The sequence below is a fragment of the Phycodurus eques genome, chromosome 4 (genome assembly GCF_024500275.1).
Source record: "Phycodurus eques isolate BA_2022a chromosome 4, UOR_Pequ_1.1, whole genome shotgun sequence".
NCBI lineage: Eukaryota > Metazoa > Chordata > Actinopteri > Syngnathiformes > Syngnathidae > Phycodurus > Phycodurus eques.
This window is the reverse complement of record NC_084528.1, coordinates 23383910-23405481: the sequence shown is the minus strand read 5'-3', so window position 1 is coordinate 23405481 and position 21572 is coordinate 23383910. Positions and strand designations below refer to the sequence as shown.

General features: G+C 40.0%; 2 protein-coding genes across 2 annotated transcripts in view; one reads left to right on the top strand and one right to left on the bottom strand.

Moving 5' to 3' along the window:
- Positions 1-943: 943 nt before the first annotated feature.
- Positions 944-5634, bottom strand: dctn3 (dynactin 3 (p22)). The gene is made up of 7 exons (XM_061675721.1): positions 5466-5634; positions 4821-4905; positions 3558-3644; positions 3377-3460; positions 3257-3315; positions 2607-2666; positions 944-1464 (listed from the first exon to the last, which is right to left on the bottom strand). The coding sequence occupies exons 1-7, from the start codon at positions 5565-5567 to the stop codon at positions 1378-1380; spliced, it is 564 nt and encodes a 187-aa protein (XP_061531705.1). The 5' UTR covers positions 5568-5634; the 3' UTR covers positions 944-1377.
- A 199-nt stretch (positions 5635-5833) lies between these two features.
- atg5 (ATG5 autophagy related 5 homolog (S. cerevisiae)) overlaps positions 5834-21572 on the top strand; it is a 34250-nt gene continuing 18511 nt past the window's right edge. The window contains exons 1-6 of the mRNA XM_061675720.1: positions 5834-5914; positions 7409-7611; positions 8389-8516; positions 9065-9143; positions 10361-10523; positions 13028-13122. Of these exons, the coding sequence (XP_061531704.1) occupies positions 7504-7611; positions 8389-8516; positions 9065-9143; positions 10361-10523; positions 13028-13122 (573 nt within the window). The 5' untranslated portion in view covers positions 5834-5914; positions 7409-7503. The remainder of the gene's footprint in view (positions 5915-7408; positions 7612-8388; positions 8517-9064; positions 9144-10360; positions 10524-13027; positions 13123-21572) is intronic.

Genomic DNA, 21572 nt, shown 5'->3' with positions numbered 1-21572 from the left:
CACTATGGCCAAGATCAAAGAACTATCAAAGGACACAAAAAACAAAATTGTAGACCTACACCGGGCTGGGAAGACTGAATCTGCAATAGGTAAGCATCTGAGTGGGAATAAATCAACTGTGGGAGCAATTATTAGAAAATGGAAGACATACAAGACCACTGATAATCTCCCTCGATCTGGGGCTCCACTCAAGATCTCAGACCGTGGGGTCAAAATGTTCACAAGAACGGTGAGCAAAAATCCCAGAACCACTGTTCCCCTGCTTAAGCCAGTACATGCCCAGGCCTGTCTGACGTTTGCTGAGAGCATTTGGATGATCCAGAAGAGGAGTGGGAGAATGTCAATATGGTCAAATGAAACCAAAATAAGAGCTTTTTGGTAAAAACTCAACTTGTTGTGTTTGGGGGAGAAAGAATGAGGAGTTGCATCCAAAGAAAACCATACCTACTGTGAAGCCTGGGGGTGTTTTTTTCTGCAACGGGACCAGGATGACTGATCCATGTAAAGGAAAGAATGAATGGGGCCATGTATGTTGTATTTCTGCTTTCAGATTCAGTCCACTAGTGTACTGTAAGTAGTACGCAAATTAAAACCCTGACATGACTCATTTATAATGGGGGGAGGGGGGGGGGGGGGAATCACTTTTGTAGTCAACATATTGACTGAAAATACTATATAAAATAAAATATAGTTTACAAATGCCAAAACCGTTAGGTACATTTTCCTTCACACATTAATAAAGCTAGCTCTTATAAAACTTTTATCAGTGTTGTCAACTTCATTAAGTACACTCTAAATTATTTTGTTAAAATTGCATTATAAATTGATATACTGCATAGACTCAAGTGTTTATCTCTCCAACTTAAATTTAGCAGAGACCTTACCCTCAGAGCAATGAAAGCTAACATTACAAGGACAATGAAAGTCATCCATCACACAATAATAGTCCAATAGAAACATTTTTATTAGATTAACCGGAGTCATGTTGTGACATGTTGAAACAGAAACATTGATATCTTGTCAGGAGACAAATGGAAAAGAAAAAAAGTTGAGCGTTTAGTTCAGGTCAGGCCCTCAGTCTTGTGACTCAACTTGCAGGAGACAAGCTGGAATGTGTGCAATCTATAAATATACTATTAGAGTACTGTGTGCGTACAAATAAGAGCGAGGTGACGCCGAGCTGTCTCGTGACATGAGTAAAATCCTCCAGACATCTGATGAAGAGTCACACCACTTCTTTTCTCATATTTTTTTTCTGCAAAGCAACACAACAACTCCAACTTCACTTTGGACTTTTTGCGTTGTCCAGACTGTTCAAAAGCTACACAAGCTCAAGTTCAGTCCACACTCCATCCTCATCATCCTCATGGATATGAGTTACTCCACGGGCCGGATGCCCTTGGCCTCTTCCAACTTCCTCAGGCTCTCGTCCCACTGGGTGAACTGCTTGGACAGCAGGAACATCTGACAATACAAAGACAAGGTTCAAAGAAATTTAAGTTTTAATGTGCAGTGAAGCTCGGCTATATCGTGGTTCATCATTCACGCCACCGCTATATCGCAAATGTTTTAAAGGGTTTTTGCAGGCTACGCAGGCAAGTCAGAATTTAGAGTTGCGCGCCTTCAGTGTTGTACCACTTTGCGACACAACATGCCGGACAGCACTGAGCTCTACTGGAATAGATGCAGCGTAATTAAGAGCAAGAAGTAGAGACGATTCACAACTAAACTAAAGTAATAGTCGTTCCTACAGAGCAGATAGAACATGTTTGTATTGTTCAATGCGCTGTTTGTATGTGTTGCTGCACCATGTGTGTTATAGTAGTATAATTACCGTAACATCTCTGCTCATTTCCAGTAGCCAGTCTATGATGTTGAGCATTAGGTTAACATTAGCCTAGCAGACGTTTGTTAGACAAAATTATCTGATTCAGCTGAACATTTTTTTTTGTTTGTTTAAATGTACAATGTTTAACTTTCTGTCATGAACGGAACAGGAAAGGCGAGGTCGATAATCGACAACAACTGGAACACACACCCATGACACTTTCTTTTGTGTCAGTTTTACAATAAAGTCTTGGCAGGTAGGCTGTATGATGTTCCGGAGCAAAAGAACCACTTTGATGTGGCGATGAAGGCACAATTTCCTCTCGGGAGTTGTGTCCATGTGCCACAAAAATGCTTCAATTTTCTTCGGCGCCCACATGTTTTTCATATTTTGGGCTCTGCTTCCGGTAGTAGAAGTAAGCAGTCAGTCTATTCAACAAACGCCAGATACAGCATTGGCCAAGCAGTGTGTGGGGCGGGATGAGACGCTGCATGAGACAGAGGCAAACCGATTTCACTATGGCAAAAAAATATGCCCATAAATATTGATCCTTGGGGTATTTTGTTGAAAGCATGCCACAGACATGGAAGATACCTGCGAACTCTTAAATGGTGGGAAAAAAAATGCATGTCTTCTCTAAAACTCCACTTTCATGACATACATAAATACACGATAAATCGCCAATACTGTTTGATATTCTTCGCTGAATTGTTGTCTCAGTTATTATATCACAAGATTACAATATTATTTCGAGTTGTCTTTGCACAACAGTGTGTACCATTTTGTTGTATTCCTCAAAAAGCTTCTTGACTTCCAGCGACTGAGCATCCGTCTGGTCCTGAAAGCGAATCGAAAGAGAGGTCCCGGAAGGTAAAAAAAAAACATAAAAATAAAGAGTTATAATTAGTAGGGCCCCGACCGATTAATCAGCCGATATCAGACCTTTTCATTTCGGCAAAAATCATCTGCGATTTTACCGATATGTGCCAATTTCTTTTCCCCTTCATAAATCCTTAACAATACTAAACAAGATAATGACATTATAATGAACTATTACACAGGAAAACTACATTAAAATCACAATTCCTTCAACATATATAATCTGTAACAGTTAGCTGTATTTGCATAATGGGTCTGTTACCCAGGGATTCACGAGTATTGGTTTCACTGAACTACTGGTAACACAAAGAGGCATGTACAACAAGGATTAACATCCTTATAATTTCAATAATTCAATTTGTGTTTAATTTCTCATTTTTTAAATTCACTTTTATACAAAATATGTATTTTATGAACAAATGGAAAAAACAATCTAGTAGGGACCCACAAAATAAGTTATTTGAGTCATTATATATACATTTTTTTAAATTAAAAAATTTAATCGGTTATTGGAGTATCGGTCGGGTTCTCATCATGCACATCTTTTACCTGTTGTTTGAGGTGAATCTGAGAGAGGCGCTGCAGCTTCGTGGCATGCTCGGGAACATCTGGAAGCCAACACCAACCCATAAAAATGTATTATTCACTTTCTGACAAATGTTTTATTACCTCGAATATAGGTGCTCTCCAGCAGTGGCTGCAGGTTGCTGGCCTGCTCCAGCAAAGCAGCCTGGGAAAGCAAGAAGTCCTCCTCTGTGCACACAATTTCAACAACATACTGACTGTCAGTTAAAACATCCCGCACAGCCATGTCAACCTAATTCAGCATCTGTATTAGTCCATTTCTGACCGGCGAGGATGAACTCCAGCTTCATGGTGTCGGGTACAGCGATGTGGTCAGTAAATTGGGGGTCTAGGTACTTCATCAGGTCCTCAACTACACCAATACAAAAACAAGTCATGAGAACAAAATAAGTGCAAGAAATGCAGGTTTTACAGCAGCAAGGTGGACAAAAGCAGCAAACAAGAATAATAACGTTAAAGAAATCTATGCACATATTTACAACATGACAACAATTAGCCGCTCAGAGCCAGTGGTGGGTCATCTGCTGATTCTAAACACTATCTGAACAGAAGCACTGAATGGCATTTAAAATGTAATTTATAATATTTGTTCCTTTAAATTGTATTACTTTATTCCCCAAAATCTATTCTTATTTTGTAGCATTTCACTTGGCTGCACTGCTTCCAGTACATGCAGGTAGATTTTTGTCCAATCATATAACAGCGCTGAAGTGTTGCCAAGTCAATCTAGTCTGCCCAAGAACTTCACAATCAGTCGTGCTATCCCATCTAACTTCAACTAAATTAGCAAAGGAATTGTTTCTTTCACCAATCAGATTTCAACTTTGTCCTCACAGGGCCAGAGCGCTAGCCCTTAATGATGTCAGCAGTTTTCAGTACTGATTGGTTGGAGCAGAGCAGTATTTGTCACAGCCAACTTGGACTAGTAACACACATCTGTAGTGATCTGCACTACACTGCACACTTATGACGTGATAGTGGTGGTCTTAAGAGGTGGATTAAGTCGGGTAAGTCCACACTGAAGGCCCAGGTACCAAATGCACCATGTGGCACTGACTGCAGATAGCAAATCCTACCTAGTGAAAGCAGAAATACAATATAAATTTTCTCTGACATGAAATGAAACACGGGCGGCACGGTGATCGACTGGTTAGCACATCTGCCTCACAGTTCTCAGGACCCAGGTTCAAATCTGGCCTCGCCTGTGTGGAGTTTGCATGTTCTCCCCGTGCCTGTGTGGGTTTTCTCCGGGTACTCCGGTTTCCTCCCACATCCCAAAAACATGCATGGTAGGTTAACTGAAAACTCTAAATTGCCCGTAGGTGTGAATGTGAGTGTGAATGGTTGTTTGTTTATATGTGCCCTGTGATTGGCTGGCGACCACCAGTTCAGGGTGTACCCCGCTTCTCCCCCTGAGCCAGCTGGCAGCACGCCCACACCCCTAGTGAGTATAAGTGGTTCATGAAATGGATGGATGGATGGAAATGAAACACAGACATCATCCATTAATGGAGGCCGTGTCACTCACTCTTCTTGTGCAGTATCTTGACTCGCTCCCTCTTGTTGGCCGTGTTGGTCAGGCCAGCCTGGATTCTGGCTAAAGACTCTGCACACTACAAAACAGTACACATTATTGTTGGTAATAAGATCATAAAGATGTCAGCTGATTGTACAACAAAGTCCTCCTTTTTTTAACTGCTACTCTGAATATTCATGATTAAGTTGAAAGCAAGCTCAAACCACACAAAAAACATTCATGGAGTTGGAAGTTAAATCATCGACACCAACATTGCCCTCAGCTACAAATATGCCCTATTTACTTTTTTTGCCAAATTGAATCTAATGTGAAAAAACTTTCAAGTCCTCATATCCAGTTAATACTTTTACAGTTAAACATACATCGAGGCATAAAACCTCATAAAGTCCCTAAATCCATTCGAAGTGGCCAGCTAACGTTAGCGTAGCTTGAAGCTTGCAATGTTGCTACCATGACATTAAATGAGGTAGAACTAGGTAACACACCAGAAAGGTACACATATACTACAACAATGCATTACTGAGTTACGCTGTTTCTTAGGCAAAGGTATATGTTATCGTTAGCTTTGCTGGGCTCGCAGCTAGTTAGCAGCTTAGCTGGGCCACACCTATACATTAACAAACGCTGAGAACTCACCTTTAACGGTTTATAACTTTTATTCCTGTTGTCTCCATATATGCAAGTCTCCAGTGCCTGAAGGCGCATTTCCACGTTATCCACCGCCGCTTTCTTGTCCATTTTTGTCGCGTTTCTTTATTTGGCAGACAAAATAGGAGGACCCAAAAAGCTCTCACTCGCTTACGTATTTTACGTAAGTGGACACATGATGAGGTATTTTTTTCCTATTTTTTATGTTAATACAAAATCTAAAATATTCTACGTGTATTTAATAAATATTATAACCTTGGTCTATAAAATTGTAAAATCTGAAAAAAAGAATAAATAAAAACATCGCGTCGCTTTCGTCATGTTGACAGCAGTCTACAGAGGTCGCTGTTGTCGAAGAGGTCTTCTTCGTCTCTCAGTCAGTTGGGAATGACAACATCGCCTAAACACTTCGCCCTTCTTCCCTTCATAGACACAAAGTAGGCTTCTCTCCTTTTCTACAAACGCGAAATGCGCGTTTGTCATGACAAACTCTTCAAAGCCAAGCCACTAACTTGTATTCGTTATTTAAAAAATCTTCCGCGTTGCCACTAAGTATGCTAACTGGCTAGCTGTTGTGCTAACGTCGTTTCTCCACGCGTTTGCTTTATGTGGATCATTTGCGTAATAATTGACGTTATAACTTCACCGAAGATGCCTGTTCATTGTATGTTGTGCATTCTGTTTTCTTGCGTACATTAATGTTGTTGAAATACTTGTGTTTTATTACATGCGTGTGCTTGCTCATTTAACTTTTTGTTATTCCAATAAATATACTGAAGGTCGAGGATAGAATCTCACCTACCAGTGTGGAATTAGCATGTTTTACCCGTGCTTGTGTGGGGTTGACCTCCCATAATCCAAAATCATGCAATAATGCATCATTGAAGACAAAATTGTTCATCCTTAACTTACATCATTCCTTTCACCCTCCATTCGGCCCTTCCTTCCATTCTTACCATCCTTGTTTCCTTCCTTCCATCTGTATTACCCATCATCTTTCATTCAATTGATAATTTCTTCATGCCTTCTCCCACTTAATCTCTCCTACCTACCTACCTACCTACCAACCATCCTCCCTTTTGTTACTCCCTCCATCCCATCCTTCTCTTTCATGTTCTTTCCATCATTCCTTCATCCCTCCCTTCTTCCATCCATCCATTGTCTGTACCGCTTCATCCTCACAAGGGTCACGGGCTTGCTGGAGCATATCCCAGCTATCTTCGGGCGAAAGGCGGAGTACACGCCGAAGTGGTCGCCAGCCAATCGCAGGGGACATATAAACAAACAACCAGAGTCTTCAATCAACCTACCATGCATGTTTTTGGGATGTGGGAGGAAACCGGAGTGCCCGGAGAAAACCCACACAGGCACGGGGAGAACATGCAAACTCCACACAGGCGGGCTGGGATTTGAACCCTGATCCTCAGAACTGTGAGGCAGATGTGCTAACCAGTCGTTCACCGTGCCGCCTTCCCTCCCTACTTTCCTCCCTTTGTTCCTTAAATAAGTAGCTTTGAAAAAGTCCCTTTACAAATTTCTGACCCTAAATTGTCCTTACAATGTGAATGTGAATGCTTGTTTATCAATGCGTGCCTTGACATTCACTGGCTACCAGTCTATGGTGTACTTTGCTTGCCTCGCCAAAAGTCTGGGATAGGCTTCAGCTCGCTTAATGGGACCTTAAATTCCCAATAGGTGTGAATATGAGTTTGAATATATATATATATTTTTTCTTTCTATTGTGTCCTTACATTGACTAGCGACCACTCCAGGTTGTATGCAACCAAAAGTCAGCCGAGCTAGACCCCAGCTCGCCCACAACCTTAATGAGGACAAGCACTATAGAAGATGGATAGATGAATGGTTAAATTCAGACTGGTGAGATGTCACTGCCGTAATACAGACAAATGGGCTTTTCTGGATTGTGATAGGACAAGAAGCTGTGTGCTTCTGGACTTCCAGCTCAAACTTGAGAAGCGTCCAGTCTTTATGAGCCACTGGAAGCGGCAGCATCAGCAGCAGCAACATGGCAGATGACAAAGACGTGCTAAGAGACGTCTGGTTCGGTCGGATCCCCGCCTGCTTCACCCTCAACCAGGACGAGGTGACGGAGAGGGAGGCCGAGCCTTATTATGTACGTCATACACTCGTCACTCAATCTCATGTCAAGTCAAATATATATTCATAGCACCAGTCCACAACAGGCGTTATCTCAAGGTACTGGATTTTTTATTTTTTTTAAAAACCCGTCCTCTGTTATTTGCTGAAAAGCTTCCCAATTCGCTGTCTTTCAGTAAAGAAAAAACATTTTAAAATACTTTGGCGTCATCTTGTGGATCTTGCTTTCATTGTTGTTAGGTGTTAATTCATTGATTGTGTTTTTGTCATCTGGTGTAGGGATGGGTACCGAGTCCCGGCATAAAACTGCCCCCGGGGCTACATTTTTAAAGATTCGAGTATGGATAAGCTCCACCCTTAATGGTTCTGTTAATGGTCTTGGAGAAATTACTGACATTTATTTTCAATGTATTTAGGCTATATGAACGTAATTTTGCAGTTTTTACATCTCAGATCTCTGGACGACTGCCTCCTTCCCACGCTTCTGTTGTGCTGTGCAATTATATTACGATGTGATTAGTTGTACAGTATTACATAAAAACGTCTGTCGTTCCATATAACCCTATTGCGTTAAAATTATTTGTGTTAGCTCTGTTGCTACACTGACTTGGCATCCGAACATTCATTGCATTTCACTCTCCAGGCATGACTAATCGATTTACACGCAATCCAAATGTTACACTAATGTAAAAGTTTAGTTATTCTTGGTTCTTGGTTTTATTGGTCATGGCTGAAGAGGGACGAAGGATGACGCCACAAAGCGAACTATAGTACGCATCTTGTTTTCCCACAGCTGCTGTTGCCCAGGGTGAGCTACCTGACGTTGGTCACGGACAAGGTGAAGAAGCATTTCCTCAAATTGATGAAGGCTGAGGACGCAGGGGAAATGTGGTTTGAATACGAAGGGACGCCACTCAAATGGTGAGGGACCTCCTTGTTGTGGCCATTCTGTTTGTTAGGATGTTGCATAATTGTGGCAAATACTAACCGCTAAAGCAGGGGTTGGCAAAGTATGGTTCAGGTGCCTTCTCTAATCTACCCCGAGAATTTACATGATCAAGAGTCCTGTAATATTCGTTGTATTAATTCAGCCATATTTGTCCTAAAAAGCGGTTAATTAAAATATATTTAGTCCTTTTTTTAATTCAAGAAAGATATGAGTAGCACTGCCAAACTACTTTTTAGAAATTCCTGTTATGCTGCAAAAAGCCAAAGAAAAAGCTGAGGAGCTGAACTGAGGTCTTGATTTATTCGTTCATTGCAACGCCATAGCTCACAGTCGCTTCAATTTACGAGGTCTAATGGCAATGACATAAATACCAGTAGTTTTCACAAGGTGTCAGTGTGGCCACACACAACTTTGAGTCAATCACAGCCTCAGTAGTGGCAGTAAATACAACTCAAGGAGTAAATGTAGATGTAGCTATTGATTTGTCCAAAATGAAACTATGTGTTTTTCCTGATGTCAGGCACTATCCAATCGGAGTTCTGTTTGACCTCCATGCCTCCAACTCAGTCTTGCCATGGAGCATCACTGTGCACTTTAAGGTAACAGCGCTCCTTTACTCTGTATTTTGTCACTAATTGAGGTAACAAGAATATTACTTCAGACAGAGCTCTCATTTTGTAGCTAGTGTTTTTAATAAGATAAAATTTCTAGTTAGACAATTATTACTAACAATAAAAATCACAGTTCGGTAAGTAAACATGAACACATTTAATGACCTCTAAAATGCCAAAAAGGAAAAGAAAAAACTTTCAAGTGTTAGCATTAAATCCTCCATTAAACACATTTGATAGCCAGATAAACAAAAAATAATGTATACAATAGAATGAAAATTACATACTTGATGATGTGTGACAGCTATAATATTTTCATTTTAGTAAAGTAAGTTTTTATTTATTTATTTTAAGGAAAAAAAGTACGTTTGAACGGTCCTAATCATTATGTTATAAAAACACTTGTGGCCTTGATAATATATAGAAAACAGCTTAAAGCTTTTCTTTTCATGAAAGTACAATATTAATAGTTTACCTTCTTAAGGAAATTAGGAATGTAACAGTATCAGTTTGAACAGTGCAAATTATTATGGTACAGTAACACCATTGTCTTTAATATACAGATTATAATGCCTTAAATCTTTTCTTTTTAGGAAAGTGGAACATCAATAGTTTGCCTTTTTTTTAGGGAATTAGTAATGTAATAACGGTTTAAACAGTGCAAATTATTGTGCTCCAACATTAATTGATTTAATAATATACAGTATATAACAACTCAATTCTTTTCTTTTGAGGAAAGTGCAACATCAATAGTTTGTATTCTTTTTAAGAAATTAAGAATTTAACAGTCACGTTTTGAACAGTGGGAATTACACAATAAAAACACCATTGGCCTTATACTTTCTTTTTTAGGACAGTTCTCTCTCTCTCTCTCTCTCTCTCTCTCTCTCTCTCTCTCTCTCTCTCTCTCTCTCTCTCTCTCTCTCTCTCTCTCTCTCTATATATATATGTGTGTAGTTTTTCTGTTTTATAGTAAATTAACAATGGAATGTAATAGTCTGAACAGTGAATTGTTGTGCTGTAAAAACAACAATGCAATTTGTTGTTGCTGTCATCCCCATGCATTTGCCTTTCAAATCAATTAAGTTTATCGCTTGCCACGACGTGCGCTACACAGAGGATGAGCAGCACTGTGGTTGTTCACGTCGTAGTCGACACGTGGCTCAGCACCTCTGTTGCTAACGCAACATTTTTTCTGTTGTCAGAATTTTCCGGGCCAGGACCTGCTCCACTGCTCGTCCAGTTCGGTAGTGGAGGCCCATTTCATGTCCAGCATCAAGGAGGCGGATGCACTCAAACACAAGAGCCAAGTCGTCAACGACATGCAGAAGAAGGACCACAAGCAGCTATGGATGGGCCTGCAGAACGGTAAGGAACACACACACACAGGTCTTTGAAGCCCTCCCAAACACCTTACCCTTCTTATTTCTTCCGACCTGCTCCAACATGTCGACTTCCCGTCGGCTGCTGTGTCAAGTTATGGAGTAAAGGGAAAGGGAGGGGGTGCTGATGGGTCAGAAGCTTATGATCTTGGGGGTTAGGCCTAAATTTTAGTTTTCAATCAAACAAATTGCGACAGTAGGTCCAGGATTTATCAACCAGTGGCCCCTTTCATACAGCATTTCTGCAAAGCAAAAGCAGATCCAGGATTTGTCAAATCCCCAGTGGGTCCAGGATTCATCAGTCAGTATCCCCTTTCACACTACCTATCAAAGTTGTCTTTTTCCCAGGTTTGCTGTTCAGTCTGAAAGGTATTAGGGGAGTTGAAAGTGGCCCCTCGATTTTGCCGGCTTGTGACATAACATCATAGACATAACAGAGGTATACAGTGTGTGAGGGTTTGGCAGAAAGCTGGAACTGGGGATGTGCCTCTGTGGTGACCTGAATAAATCCCAGCCCCACTGTTATGTCTCTGATGTGCCAATTTTGGAAAAGTGACATGAAAGGGTCTTGTGGGATATTGTCGTGCCTCTGTACACATTCACACAGTGATGAGGCCTACCGGAGACAAATTCCTTGTGTGTTTTGGACATACTTGGCAAATAAAGATGATTCTGATTCTGATTCTGATAATTGGATGATGTCGCATCATGTCAGCAACATCTGGTGTGACATTCAGGATAAAATAGTTGTAAGATAGGGTCAACTGCTTTCAACACAACAGGGCGGGAGAAGTGAGTGTTGGGTGTGAAAGGAGCTAATGACTGAAAATAGCAGGCAGAAGCCTTTGAACGCTGCACGCTGAGCGGTGAAATGTAAGGCAAAACATATTACAGTAGGAAATTAACTGCTGTCATGTGTAATAACAGGGCCTCTGAAATGTGATTTAGCAAAACGAAGACCTTAATTATCCTTCAAAATTGCACCTCCTAAACATTGAATGCATCACTGAATGCTATTATAAATGCCACAGGCAATAAACCTTATTGTCTTATATTAAATGTGTTTGAGCATCATGCGGCTCTCAATGAGTGAATTTGTTTGGAAGGTCTTAAACTTTATCTTGAAAAAAGATCTTCAATTTGACCCACACTAAGCCTGAATAAGATTAATAGAAAAATGTTTTACTTTCAATAAGGGTAGCATTAAGGGTTGTAATACTTATTAATTTGCAAAGACTAGAGGCAAGAGGTTCGAAATGGACTGAAATGCACTCCTTTGCACCACCGAGAGGTTTATATGCGGGTAGAATCGAACATTTTAATGAGGCTCAAACACTTTGAATGAATACTTCAATGGTCTTTGACAGCATATGAGCGAGTAGCTGTTGAAATGTAAATGCTAATAGATTTGGTAATGTGTTTGGTCCGGTCTGCTTTCAGATGGAGAGGCTTCTTAAAAACATTGCGGATAACTTGTCGGATTCATATTTTCTTTTGTCTGGTTCAGTGACCGGTATATCTGGGTGATGCCGTCTCATACGCAGTAGCATGTTTGACGTGTTTCCATGGACATATTGCACAGCTATCGAACAGCGCCGACACACTGTTCTCGTCTGATCCACCACTCGAATGTCATAGCTGTTTTATTCCCACACAGTTGATTTGAATGAAGCCGGTGGGTCTTCTAGCTGCTTGTCTGTCATCTGAACTTGCTGTGATGCCAACTTTTCTTCTTCTTGTTTTGTTTACAGTGCTCCCTCCCTATATCATGGTTCACCTATTGCAGATTCAGTGCATTGCAGATTTTTTTTTTTTCAATATTCCTAATTCTACATAATTCGTCATATGGTGGAATTTTGAGTGTATGCTGTAATTTATTTTATGGTTAAAGGTTTCCTATCCTAAAACATTAAAACTTAAAAAAAAAAAAAAAAAAAAAAAAAAAACAGATTACAAGGAATAAAACGTACATATTGTACAGTACTACTGTGTATTATTGTATGTTTAAGAGTTTAAAATTTGTTTAAGAGTATAGAAATTGTTAATCAGATTAAGGTACGGTTAATAAGAGTGTGGGGAAGATCAATAAGAGTTTGGGGAGGTTCATACATCTTTAAAATATGTATAAATAATCCCAAAAGTCTATGGTTACTACTTTGTGGATTTCACCTATTGCGGGGTTGGTCCCCTGCCATAAACAAGAGATTACTGTAATGACAGTTGCCAAACAGTTTAAAGGTGCATTACTGCTACCTGGTTTGGAGTGCAGATCCTGCAAAGAACTCAGGCTAATTCGTTGTATGAGTGCATGCTCCAAACCGTTACACCGGTACTGTCATGGTTCGGAACGAATACAAAGACCATTACACCCCTACTGCACATGTATTTTAAATTTAAACTTGTAAATGACGAGCTCCAATCTGTCTTTCATACATATCGGGATTGAAGTGGTTCCGAATAGACGGATGTGCTTTTGTTTTTGTGTTGCAGATAAGTTTGAGCAGTTCTGGGCCATGAACAGGAAACTAATGGAGTATTCCACCGAGGAAGCAGGATTCCGATACATCCCGTTCAGGATATATCAGGTCAGTAGCATGCATGCACACAGGCACGTATTTGACAATAAAAATATAAAAATCTCACAACACACCAACAAATAAAAATCTCACAAAATGTATATCCAGTGAGTGGTACCTCGATTTATGAGTGAACCGACTTACAAGTTTTTCCAAGATACGAGCCATTGCTCAGCCAATTTTTTTTTTTTTTTTTTTGTCTTGAGTTGCTTGTAAAAATTTGACTTCAGCTTGCGTTAATGAAACATGCTGAAAACAACTCAACTCAATTTATATCGCGCTGTCACAACACCCGTCTTGAAAACAATTCAATGGTTATTTGAAACAAAAAGTTATTAAAAAAGTTATTTGTGTCATATCTCAAATATTTTGGTTCTCATGAACCAGTCAACTTAAAGGGGACATATTTTGCCAAACCAACTTTTTCTAGTATTTTGAGTGTAATATTGTTTCTATGGCGACTCAGTAAATATGTGAAATATGAATTAAAATCGTCCACGCATTCCTGAGTTCCAGATGTTTTTCTGTCAAGAGGCCTGAAATCAGGTCATTCGAATTTTTCGAGCTTATCTACATCACTAGAGATGATCTCCGCCTTCCTTTTCCGCTACTGAGCCAGCGCTGTCAACATAACACGTGCTCTCACAAGTGGGTCTTCTACGCGGCGGCAACCAATCAGAGGAAAGGGGGCGGTCAGAAAACAAAGCGGATAGAAAACTGGGTCAAACAGAAGTCTGTCAGAGGGGCCTTTTCTGGACACTCGTATGACAAAACCAAGGTGTTTTTTTTTTTTTTTTTTTTTTTTAATTAAATTGACACTTTTATACTAAGTCCATGTTAGAAAGTAACTTTATAGAGGTAGGTCTAAATAGCCAAAAATACAGGACCTTTAAAACATCTGTCCATCCATCCATTTACCGTACCGCTTGCTTTAATACGCACTTGTAATAAAAAACAAATACTGTGCTGTCTTGTAACATTCAAATGTATCTACAGTTTTAAACAAAAAATGGTGTGACAAATTTACATTCAACTTTTTTTACGTTTATAAAAATAACTAACAAACTGTGATATCATGTAGCATTAGTTTGTTCCATTTTCAATTTGCATGTTAAAAATACTGCGTGAAGTTTAAACATTTTTCACGAGTGGCCCATTTTATTATTAAAATATGTGTCAGGCCTATAAAAAAGACTACTGAATTTGGTGAAAATTGATAATTTCCTGCAGCACACATGATGATCTGTCACAGAACACTAATGAGGTTAAGTTTGAATGTTTATTTTAAACATGAAAATACAAAAAACAAACAAAACAACACTTCACACACAAGTTTTCCATGTTTAAAAAGGAGTGTAAAGTAATCCAGAAGTGTTGTTTGGAAATTAAATCTCTGCAAATTGTAATAATTTTATTGCAAGACGAGCAAGTGAGTGTGATGCAAAGGTTTGGAATCACTGCTCTAGATGGCGCAAGAGGGCTGACTAAGAACCTCTTTGAGGTATGTTTATTCATTGTGGAAATCACCTCCACTGAACGAGATTCCTGCCTTTTCCACGGCTCTTTACACAAGAGCAGCACAGGTTTTAGGTGCATGTTTTCCACATGTAGCTTCACCGGCTTGTGCAAGCCTGACCGCGACAAACACAGCCTATTTGTTTCCGACAGCGTCGTAAAAGCCCCATCACCGCCTTGAAAAAACACCAGTGGGTTTCTGGGAATGACGTGGCGTTGGTATTAAGTAAGGTGCTTCCACTCTGAGCCTCTCCCAAAGCTGTAAATCTCGCAAGTAAGAATTCCTTGCTCAATTCTATTGATTTATAATAGGATCTGGAAGGCTTCTGTGGAAAGCCATTTGAGCAATTATTCGAGATCTTTGATATCTACCTTAACAATTCAGCGCACTACAAGTTAAACAACTCACTCGGAGACAGACTGACTTACTACTAGTAAAAACATGTCCACTATTGCCTTCCACAACTAGTGAGGCAATACTACTAGTGGTCATTTGGTGCTACTATTTGGGCCTAGTAGGCATTACTAGTGCAACAAAGTAGGGGTTGAACTAATAAGTAGACGACTCTCCTTTACTACTCCAATTCAAAGTTTTAAACTTGAAGTCAACTCATCACTAGATGTGTTTTTTTGCATCTCACCTTCCAGTCGGCTAATTTACCGAGAAAGTTGGACTCGCCTGTCTGTTCCCGTTGCTGGACTGTAATACTCAGTGGAGCAGCAAAATTCCTTGAAAGGGAAATACTGTTGTTGTGTCACCAGAGTAATACAACTTATTAGCATGTTTCCGTGTATTATTAGATCACGCTAAAGGAAGCAGCTGCGAGTCTGTCAAAATTCCCAACCAACCATCTTCAAACTTCACTTCACGTGTCAGGACAAGAATCAAGAATTGATTTTTAAAAATGTTTGGCCCACGGTTTTCTAAGATGTCTTATGGAGTTGAGCTCAATGGTAAAAGAAATACTGTATGTATTTTTGTTCTGTGTCAAAGAACCCACGTTTTTTAAATAGATTTTTATCCAAGATGTTTGGGTAGCTCATGTTAAAGTATGCAAGAACTCTGTTGCTTTTAAATGACCCAGAAGGCTTGTGTTAGCTTGTTGCCAAACGTAAAATCCATACTTTTCAGAACAATAACCCTAACGATTTTGAAGAATTTCTTACCGAAAGATATTTGAGGTAGCTGGTGTCAAATGTAAAGTAAGTATATCAACAGACATGTTTTTTGGTTGTTGTTTTTAAAAAAAAAATTTTTTTTAACCTATTTTAGGCACAAACCTTACTGATTTTGAATGACTTGCCCCAAGATGTGTGAGGTTGCTGTGGTCCCCAAAAAAAATCCACAAAAATTGCATCAGAAATTGATCGAAAATTGCATCTGCATCAGAGCAAACACCATAGTTATTAAATAGGACCCAGGAGGCTTGTGGTTGCTAATTGTCAAATGTCAAGTCAGTATGTTTTTCTCCCCGATGTATAAGCAAAAAGCCTACTTATTTATTTATTGTTGGTGTGAAGCAACAAGACATGACTGTGGGTGTGTGTATGATGCAGATAGGTGCAGGGGTTGACAGTACATATTCGAAATAAAAATTAAATGAATCTGAACAATATTCGGGATAAATATGATAAAAAAAACAGTAATCAATTTGAAATATTAACAAAGCAAACCAAAAAATAGAGCCTGGTGATTTTAAATGACAGTCACATCACTACACGTTATCGATATTCCCCTCTGTTGCCCACCACCCAGTTTTCCATCCATTCCAAGATCTTCATCTGTAAACCAAACACAAGACGTCATCGCCAATGTTGTCATGACAGACGGCCGGACAGAGCGCTCCATCCGGAGACGTAAGAGGACAAAGTGCCTCAGGTTGCTCTCTGCTATAGCCTCCTCCTCCTCTTCCTCCTCCGCACTTTGCTCCTGACTCAGGTCAAATCCCCTGGCTGAAGAAAAATAAAACCGAGATGGCGAACGATCAGCTGACCCGCTACTGGAAAACATTACAGTCTAAACACGGGGCTTAAAACCAAGGGTACAATCTAGTATTTGTCGACTATTATCTGCCTGTGGAAGAGAAAATTTGACTTGGCAAGCTTTCTTTAAACAAGGAAACATAGCCAGCCTAAAAAACACTCATGTTAATAACAATGCAATAAAAATATTGCTTTAGTGCCCATCTTGTGGCATCTTGCCCGGGAACAATGTTGAACTGAATTTAAATTCATTTAGACAAAAGCAGTACTTTTCTGCCATCTTGTGGCATTTTGGTCCCAGGGAACTATGTTTAGGAGGAGGAGCTTCATTTAGACAAAAGTAGTGCTTTGCTGCAATCTTGGTGCCAAGAGGCTATGTTGAAGACAGTTGAGGAATTTCATTTAGACAAAAGTAATGCTTTGTTGCCATGTGGCATCTTGGTGGCAGGAAACTATGTTCAAGTAAGTTGTGGAGCTTCTTATAAACAACAGTGGTGCTTTGTTGCCATCTGGGTGCCAATGATCTATGTTGAAGTGAGTTTAGGAGCCTCATTTAAAGAAAAGTAGTGCTTTGCTTCCATTTTGTAGCATCTTGGTGCCATGGAACTATGTTGAAGTGATTGGAAGAGCTTCATTTAGACAAAACCAGCGCTTTATTTCTTGTTACGCTAAACTTTGCCATGACTAGCAATACAATCTAGTAATATAATCTAATAATATTAAGATTTTTAAGGGGGAAAACCCTCCTGTTAATAAAACATTTCTTGGCAGACGAAGAACAGTCATATTTTGCCTTGATTTGAGATATTTAATGTTGGTTATAGTTTAGCTTTTACAGCATAGCGAGTGTTTCCAGAGAGTGGAGGCAAGGGCTCGTGTTGCGTGGAAGCAACCATGAAGCCAACAACACCCACATTCGGGAATACAACCATAAATCCTTTTTGATGCCCAGCGGTCACTCAAGAGTCACAACGAATCAGAGCAAGAATGTGGAACAGATTTTGCTTGAAAAACAAGCTGATCTTTGAGTCTGAGGACGTTTGTGGTGTCGGGAAAAGCCCCTCACTCTCATACTGTCGGACCACTGGCTTAAAATACTGTCAGTGAGGGATGCAGATATGATGCTTTGTTGTTTGCTGTGATTGATCATCTGGCGTGTCACGACTGCTCTGCTGCCTCTTGTCTTTATTCTCTCATCTCGTGTGCCATAAAGCCTCTTAATGCACTTTAGACAAACATTCTTGTGTGCGGCAGTAAAACTTAGCCCTTTAAAGCCCCTGCGACACGCCCACTCAGACAGTGCACTTGTTGCCGCCGTAAAAAAAAACCTGCCGGCCAGGATTTCTCGGCGCTTGACTCCAAACCTTCTGTATGTTTTGGAGACGTGACGCTAAATATTTACACCCAATGGAATACACAGTCAAAGATCGTGTTCACTGGAAAATATTCAGTCGAGCCATCCAGACCAGGGATGTCAAACTTGATTTCGTCGTGGGCCGCATCACAGTTATGGTTGCCCCCAGGGGACTGGTCATAATCATTACACTACGTACATTGGTATTGACTTACGAGTCTAATTCGTTCCCTGACCAAGCTAGTAACTCAGTTTAAAATGAATTTTCTCCATTTAAATGTCATTAATCCATTCCAGACGTCCCCAAAAAAATGTTTTGTTACGTTTTTCATCACAAACAAATAGCACCATATTTTAAAATATAAATAAATCATATAGTAATCATAATTGCTCATCAGGTCACGGGCCTTGAGTTTTACATCTGTGATCTACAAATATACAGTTGATTTTTCACAACGTAATCATGACTCTGAATGTCTTGTGTTGTCCTCCATTCTGCCACAAGAGTTGTGTCTTTATAAACCTAGTGTTTTAAGTACTTAATTCAAAATAAGGCTGGATTTACATTGCATGGTTCAAGTGGCACAATTCTAATTTTTTGCTCTCAAGTACCACAATTGTGATGTGTCGTACTGTATGTGTCGTGTGTCATCATCTGATTGGATGCCCTCAGCCTCTTCCACATCGTACATGTACCGGGTATTTTGAGACAAATTTTATTATTTTTTTCAAACAGAGGAGCACAAAATGGACCTGATCTTGAGTTTCTGTGTGTGTGAATTGATTGATTTATAATGTAAACAGTTAAGATTTTGATGTGGTGCTAATGGAAAAATTTTATTATGTTGAGTGAAAGGGAAGTTTAGAGTAGACGATAATGTGATGCTCCTGAGGTTAGGAAAATCCGTAAATAAGCAGTATCATTGTTAAAGACACATTGGTTAAATGTCGGGGGAAAAGTCGTGTCTTATAATCTGAATTTTATGGTAATTGGATATCCTCAGATCAGAATCAAGCCTCTTCCAAATGGGGATAAAAATTGTATACATATCAGATATCTAGAGACAAATTGTGAAATAATTACAACTGGTGAACAAAGTTGACAGAATTGCAAACTACGTGTGCTTATTTGTTTTAAAAATGCAAACACTTCAACATGGAGCTAATCGAAAAATTCATGAACAAACATGATTTTGTTGAGTTAAAGAAAATCTAAGAATAGGCAATGTGACGTGTATCTGGAGATGAACCCCTAAATATTTACAATTCCCATTGCGAACAAGCATTGCCAGTCCTAGGCTGGCTGACGTTCAGTCGATCCATTCAGATGTTTCCGTGCAAATGCCAGCAGATCCCGCACGGCGGGGAGAAGAAAATCCAGCATTTAGCTTGGGGGACGTGTCGTGACACGACGTGAGCGTGGGGAAAGTGAACATGGATGCAAGAAGACAGCAGAAACTCAAGACCAAAGCTGTCTGGCCCTCAGAAGTCACCATGGATAACTTTTAGAGGAGACAAGCCACACACGCACGCATACACACATGCACACGCACACACAGGCAAACACATGCTTGGCGTCCTTCAAAGGCAGATTGTGGTCTTTAGTGTAAATAACGTGCTGCGTTTGATGCAGACAGAATTAATGACAACGCCGAGTGTAAATAACAGAGGGCTCATTTCCGTCTGGCCTGCAGCCGTCGTGGCGACAAAGACGCCTCGCGGCCGTCATGTACACTTTTCATTGCGTCGAGTGAATGTCTGCCTCGCGGACGGTCGCAGTCTTGTTTCTCCCCTGTTACTTGAGGTGCCAATGGATGCCCACTGTTTTAACATTCATTTCACTTTACATCTTGTATAGAACATTTACACTTTGATAGGTCAGACTTTATGACCAGAAGGCCTTCATTTGGTTCTGGAAGGCCTTCCAGAACCTCTTAACTGTGAAACAGACGTCCTAACCACTATATCACTATGCAGCATCTGATGTCATTGTGTTGTGTTAGTAAACCATACTTCAAAAAGTGAAAAGCATATGTTTTAAGAAGTTGATCGACCGACACAATTTTCACGGCACTGAGTGTGATTGATTCTCACAGATCAAAATCGGCTGTCTACAGTTGCCCATAAATGATGAATCATATCACTTTACTTTGCTATCTCTCGTAAAAAGCTGGCGCTAGTAGGAGACTTGAATCTTACCTGGCTGGTCCATAGTAACATTTAAATATTAAACATATGCATACGATAATGACTAAGATACAGTATATTTACATTTCTGCAGCTCTCGTTTATGTTGACCTTTTTCAGCTGGATCTTGATAAATTTTGATAATTGGGCTTGCTTTTGTTTTATCAGAATCAGAATCATCTTTATTTGCTAAGTATGTCCAAAAAACACACAAGGAATTTGTCTCCGGTAATTGGAGCCGCTCTAGTACGACAACAGACAGTCAATTGACAGAGAACATTTTTGAGACATAAAGACATTGAGAAAAACAATCACTGAGCAATAAAGGGTTGCTAGTTATTTGGTAATTCCGGTACATACATTTGTAATCCCGGTACATAAATGTAGTTATTTATTTTTTGGCAATTGTGCAAAAAGATGCAGAGTCCTCTAGCACTTAGAGCAGTTCGAAAAGACTAATATTGCAATAGTCCAGTGCAATGACCATTGTGCAAAGGGCGCCGAGACTTCAAGCGAATAGTACGATAGTCTGGGACAATGTTGATTGTGCAAATGTTGCAGATACTCTTCAGTCAGTGTGCAAATGGAGCAGATGCTACTCTGGCGTGAGTGGCCAGTATTGGTCAACAACAGATATGCAAATAGTGCAGCATGGTGAGACTACTACAGTGAGTGCACGAGTAATATATAATTGGCCTGACAGAAATGTGACAACAAACTCAAGACAAAAAGACAAAAAAATATCCAGAAAGTTGCAATGGAATTGTAGGTTAGGTGTTTAAGAAGTTGATTGCAAGAGGGAAGAAGCTGTTGGAATGTCTGCTAGTTCTAGTTTGCATTGATCGGTAGCACCTACCAGAGGGATGGAGCTGGAAGAGCTGGTGACCGGGATGTGGAGTGTCCGAGAGGATCTTGTCTTAGTTCTGGCAGCGTGCAAGTCCTCAAGGGTGGGTAGGGGGGTACCGACAATCCTTTCAGCAGTTTTGATTGTCTGTTGCAGTCGGAGTTTGTCCTTTTTTGTAGCAGCACCAAACCAGACTGTGAGGATCAGGACTGATTCGATGACCGCTGTGTAGAACTGTCTCAGCAGCTCCTGTGGCAGGCCGTGCTTTCTCAGAAGCTGCAGGAAGTACATCCTCTGCTGGGCCTTTTTGAGGACGGAGTTGATGTTGATCGCCCACTTCAGGTCCTGAGAGACTGTAATTCCCAGGAACTTGAAGGTTTATCATCATCATATTATTATGTAAATATGTGAGCGAAAATAATATTTTATGTATTTATACAATGCAGCCAGATAGTATTTCGAGCGCTTCACTTTTCCCCCATTTTATTATGGTACAGCCTTATTTCAAACTGGAATACAGTGGAGCCCCCACATATTCGAGGTTCGGCATTTGCAAAATTACATATTCATTTCTTG